The following is a 6000-nucleotide window of genomic DNA, read 5'->3' as shown; positions in this document are numbered from 1 at the left end:
CGACTGTCCCTTTAAACATTAATATTTTAAAACAACATGGTACATACATTTCTATTCCAAATACAACACATTTAGCCTACACACTAACGCACTGCTTCGTATGATCATCCAATTCTCAGTTAACAACCCATCATAGTTTATATTACAAATTTAGAAAATAAAACAATAAAAATGTAATTTTAAGAATTTCTCTGTGGTTACTGATTATTCTACATTATTTAAAAACAAAATGAAGACAACACAAATTTTGGTGGGAAATAGCAAGTATTTATTTGTAATGAAAAAACAAACAACAATGGGGGAAAAAACCTGACCTATTGCATTTAGTTAAGTTATTGTATTACTCTACTCTTTGCATTAGAGACAGTTCTGCAATGAACATCCAGATATTACAGATTGCCGCTTGTAAATCTTCCCGAGCCTTGTACATTCAACCACCAAAAAAAAAAAAAACCACAACAGACACTGGATTTTGCAATACTTTATTACAAAATTCCACACTTCTGTCTTAGCCAGCTATACTCCAATAACGTTTGCTGCTGTACAAAGAAAATGGCTGTGTATAAGGGCATACAAGTTTATAACAGGACAAAAAAAAATAAAAATAATATACATTGCACTGACACAAAAAGTCAGCTGTGTTAATAGTCATGCAACAAGTAACAAAACTTGCTGAAATTAAAATACTTCCTAAATTTTTTTTTTGCTTCTTTCAACTGCATAAATATTTTTTTTTATACACAGTTTTTATTTTTTTTATTTCATTTTTGTTATTAAAACCAAAAAAAGGCTTTAAGTAATACAGAGCACAAAATAAAATAAAATTTGGCTACTACAGCTACTGTACAAAAGAAGGTGCAAAATAATTTATCTAAAGTGTTCTGCTAATGAATATATGACAGCCTATCTTACAAAGTGTTTGCTTGCCTAATCTGTAAGCATGACAATATAATTGAATACTACCTACAAATATACTGAGAATACATGATTGCTTGCATTAGTGTGATAGGCAGAACAAGGCATGTAGAAATGAGATTCACAATAGGAGATAAACTAAATGGTTTTGTACAACCTTAGTATAATTAGGCAGAACATATATGCATAATATATATATTTTTGTATAAGGAAATAGAAACAAGCTATACGCTTCTCCTGTTTTGTTTTTCTTTTCTTTTTCTTTTGCATTGGTAGCAAAGAGAAGGACAGTTTGCTAAATATAATAATTGCCAATATCTACTGGATATAAATAATCCTTTAGAATTTGGCATTACCCCATCGAGTAGCCACAAACAATTACACTTTCATTGCTGTTAAGACCTTTATAATGAGACTGTAAAAAAACCCCAGGTCTTTTCAGTACTGAAGCAGAAATCTATTACTTTTGATCTTTTTAATGAGGCTAGTAAGGTGCTGTGCATTACAATTATGTTGCATTATAGAAGGGTCATCAATGTATATTAAATTTTACGTTTGGTGGCTCAAACCAATTATCACCTTTGAGGTTAATAAACACCATCTGCCAAAAGCCACTGAATCCATGTGTCCACTACATAAAAGCATGATTACATTAATGGGACTAATCGTTTAAAATGAATACATATTTTAAGATCGACAACTTAAAAAAATCTTTTTTTTTTTTTCAGTACGGTTTTGTTTTTATTACAAAATTAATTATGTAGTTTTGCATATATATTTCCTTCCTAGTATCAACACATAAGTTAATGTGTTAATTCAATTAATTTTGCAAACAGGAAAACAAATAAAAAAGGCATTTTTTTTACACTGTATATTTACCTTTGGTGACATATTGTTCTTGTAATCAGGTTAAAATTTGAAAAATAAAATTAAAAAGACTAGTTGAATTTGTACAGCTATCTATTAAATTATTTTGGTAGTTACTCTTGATTATTTTTTGCATATATTAACATTGCCATTTATTGTTAATAAATAAATTGATTATATATATATATATATATATATATATATATAATATATATATATATATATATATATACTGGACTAACTTAAAAATGTTTAGGACCCTTTGCCAGCTCCAATGTTTAAACCTCATTCTCATAACAGCTTGTCAAAATATGTAGCTAACACAACAAATTTCAGCTCAAGTAAGTTATATTTCTACAAAGGCAGATCTTTCTAGTGAGCATTATACACAATTAGAAAATGAGTTCAAGGCAAAGCGAGAACTCTCATTGGGGCTTTATAGCAGATTGAAATGGCTTAGTCTCAAGAACGTCGGTACAACCAGTGCCCTGACTGCTCTGTATAATTTTTTTTTAAAAAAAAGGAAAATATACAAATAATAGTGCGTTAAAATAAACATACATGATGTCATTTTCTATTGCAAGATTTTTTTTTCTTAAAATAAAAAAAAAGACAAACCCATTTATCATTTTAGATCATAAATTCATAAAAAAAATTCTTACAATTTACAATATGCAACCTAAAAACATAAGATGTGTACCAACTTAAAAAAACAAATATACAAATAGGGTTGAGACCTGTTAAAGTTTACTCCAGCTTTTCACTGTTTTGTATAGTCCGTTATTACAAAGAGCGTTGCATCTAATAATCCTCACACGGTTCCATCATACACAAATAAAGAGGTACTTTTAAAACACACATGGTTCAGTCTGCTGAAAGAAATAAGAGTACTAACAAAGTATATAGATTATATATTTCTTGAGTTTAGTCTGATGTTACAAGCAATTAAGTTTAGATTTCATTTAAAAAGGTCAATATATTATTTACAAAAAAAACTGTACACAGCTGTAAGTCTGCTTTCTTCCTAAGTGTCAATTAATTTATAATTAGAATTTTGTAACAACAGTTTCCACAAAATATAAGGTAAAGAGGACATTGATTCTCAGCCTGCAGACATAGCATTGGAGCTGCTTTACATATATGTGCATGAAAGATCATGTGTCTTTCTGTTTCAGTTAATTTCTAATATCTAAAACCATAGCAGTAAGCAAGTTGAGTGATCCCTTTTTTTTCTTGCAGTGTATAGAGCACAGTACAAATATACATGTAAACTGAAATGTGATCAATTTGTTTTCTTAATGCCTTTGAGTCGTTAATTCAGTTGGAAATAATAATGATCGCAAAATTATGGAAGGCCTCCATTAGAATCTTGAAACTAGTAGACAAAGTGTTTCTAGTTCCTTGACCCTTCCTCAGAGCCGCGTTCATGCTGCAAGTTATAGTAGCAGTTCTGACAAACACGTACGGGAGAAGAAATTTTCAGGCGCTTAATCTCCGACTGGAAACGACTGCACCTATAAATGGATCAACATGCAAAAGTGTTAAAAATATAAAATGGACATTCATAATTTCATTTTGCAAAAATAGCACTGTTTGCCACAAAAAGCACAAACTTTTAATAAAAAAAACCTGAATATAAGTGTATTGTAAGAGAAGAAAGCAAGAAAAATACTGTGTTTTCATTTACAGCACTATTTCTGTTTGAAAGCTGTGTTTTTATATATTACAAATTGTCTATTCTAACATTTTCAGTGCTCAAGATCATTATCAACAATAGAAAAATGTAACTACTTTTGGCAAAAGAGCTGTCCACAATTTCTGCAGTGGTGTCGCCTTTCGGTAAGAGAAAACCGCACTGTGCATCCTGAACAGCTGTCCATCCCTTCATCTTTCACCCAGTGATCCGCTGCAGATCGCCCTGGCTGATCACTGACAGACCAGCTGTACACCCGTCCTCGACTGTCTCCAATTAATATCCTACTGTGATCCCTGTAGATAAAAAAAAAGAGAAACTAAATACAGTACTATATATGTTCTATCTAAAAACAACTGCTTGGGTCCTCATTATCAAAGTATCTTTCCTCTATAGTCTGCTCCCTACCCTATTCCATCTTTATATATACACTCACAAAAATGTGTAAAGTTTTATTGCCCATAAAGCAAGGGCTTTGCAATGTTGTAACCTAGGTTTCCTTCTCCGTTTAGACCAGTTAGAAAACAGTTAAAGGGACAGTAAACACCTTGCGATTTTTAAATAAATGTTTAGTTATGTATAATGAAACAACTTTGCAATATATTTTTATTTATTGTTCCCACTTCTCTGAAAATTGAGCAATTTCTACTTCTCAGAACATGAAAAACACCCTGTTGACTTCTCATGACTAACCCTACAACATATATGTCCCTATTTGCCAGTACTTAAGATGGCGGTGACAATTGTAAGGTGGGGGAGGGAAGAGAAAAAGTTTGTGAAACAGTTTGTGAAACAGTGTGTGAAAAAATTTACGATTTTACATTTGGAGGTGAAATGGTGGCATGAAATATACCAAAATGGGCCTAGATCAATACTTTGGGTTGTCCACTAAAAAAAAAATATATAAATGTGAAGGGTTATTCAGGGATTTCTGACAGATATCAGTGTTCCAATATAAATATTGCTAATTGTGAAAAAAAATGGTTTGGAAATAGCAAAGTGCTACTTGTACTTATCACCCTGTAACTTGCAAAAAAAAAACAAAGAACATGTAAACATTGGGTATTTCTAAACTCAGGATAAAATTTAGAAACTATTTAGCATGGGTGTTTTTTGGTGGTTATAGATATGTAATAGATTTTGGGGGTCAAAGTTAGAAAAAAATGTGTTTTTCCCCATTTTTTCCTCATATTTTAGATTTTTTTTTATAGTAAATTATATGATATAATGAAAATAATGGTATCTTTAGAAAGTCCATTTAATGGCGAGAAAACAGAATTTATGTTTACCTGATAAATTACTTTCTCCAACGGTGTGTCCGGTCCACGGCGTCATCCTTACTTGTGGGATATTCTCTTCCCCAACAGGAAATGGCAAAGAGCCCAGCAAAGCTGGTCACATGATCCCTCCTAGGCTCCGCCTTCCCCAGTCATTCGACCGACGTAAAGGAGGAATATTTGCATAGGAGAAATCATATGATACCGTGGTGACTGTAGTTAGAGAAAATAAATCATCAGACCTGATTAAAAAACCAGGGCGGGCCGTGGACCGGACACACCGTTGGAGAAAGTAATTTATCAGGTAAACATAAATTCTGTTTTCTCCAACATAGGTGTGTCCGGTCCACGGCGTCATCCTTACTTGTGGGAACCAATACCAAAGCTTTAGGACACGGATGATGGGAGGGAGCAAATCAGGTCACCTAGATGGAAGGCACCACGGCTTGCAAAACCTTTCTCCCAAAAATAGCCTCAGAAGAAGCAAAAGTATCAAATTTGTAAAATTTGGTAAAAGTGTGCAGTGAAGACCAAGTCGCTGCCTTACATATCTGATCAACAGAAGCCTCGTTCTTGAAGGCCCATGTGGAAGCCACAGCCCTAGTGGAATGAGCTGTGATTCTTTCAGGAGGCTGCCGTCCGGCAGTCTCATAAGCCAATCTGATGATGCTTTTAAGCCAAAAAGAGAGAGAGGTAAAAGTTGCTTTTTGACCTCTCCTTTTACCAGAATAAACAACAAACAAGGAAGATGTTTGTCTGAAATCCTTTGTAGCCTCTAAATAGAACTTTAGAGCACGAACTACATCCAAATTGTGCAACAAACGTTCCTTCTTTGAAACTGGATTCGGACACAAAGAAGGCACAACTATCTCCTGGTTAATATTTTTGTTAGAAACAACTTTCGGAAGAAAACCAGGTTTAGTACGCAAAACCACCTTATCTGCATGGAACACCAGATAAGGAGGAGAACACTGCAGAGCAGATAATTCTGAAACTCTTCTAGCAGAAGAAATTGCAACCAAAAACAAAACTTTCCAAGATAATAACTTAATATCTACGGAATGTAAGGGTTCAAACGGAACCCCTTGAAGAACTGAAAGAACTAAATTGAGACTCCAAGGAGGAGTCAAAGGTTTGTAAACAGGCTTGATTCTAACCAGAGCCTGAACAAAAGCCTGAACATCTGGCACAGCCGCCAGCTTCTTGTGAAGTAAAACAGATAAAGCAGAAATCTGTCCCTTCAAAGAA

General features: G+C 33.4%; 1 protein-coding gene across 5 annotated transcripts in view; it reads right to left on the bottom strand.

Annotated features, from left to right (window-relative positions):
* Positions 1-245: 245 nt before the first annotated feature.
* WDFY3 (WD repeat and FYVE domain containing 3) overlaps positions 246-6000 on the bottom strand; it is an 840855-nt gene continuing 835100 nt past the window's right edge. For all 5 annotated transcript variants that reach the window (XM_053703393.1, XM_053703396.1, XM_053703395.1 and 2 more), the window contains 2 exons: positions 3574-3771; positions 246-3296 (listed from right to left, as the gene is read on the bottom strand). In XM_053703393.1, the coding sequence (XP_053559368.1) occupies positions 3176-3296; positions 3574-3771 (319 nt within the window). In that variant the 3' untranslated portion in view covers positions 246-3175. The remainder of the gene's footprint in view (positions 3297-3573; positions 3772-6000) is intronic.

This window comes from Bombina bombina, chromosome 2 (genome assembly GCF_027579735.1).
Source record: "Bombina bombina isolate aBomBom1 chromosome 2, aBomBom1.pri, whole genome shotgun sequence".
Classification (NCBI taxonomy): Eukaryota; Metazoa; Chordata; class Amphibia; order Anura; family Bombinatoridae; genus Bombina; species Bombina bombina.
Note: the sequence above shows the minus strand (reverse complement) of the source record. Positions and strands in the feature narration are given on the sequence as shown.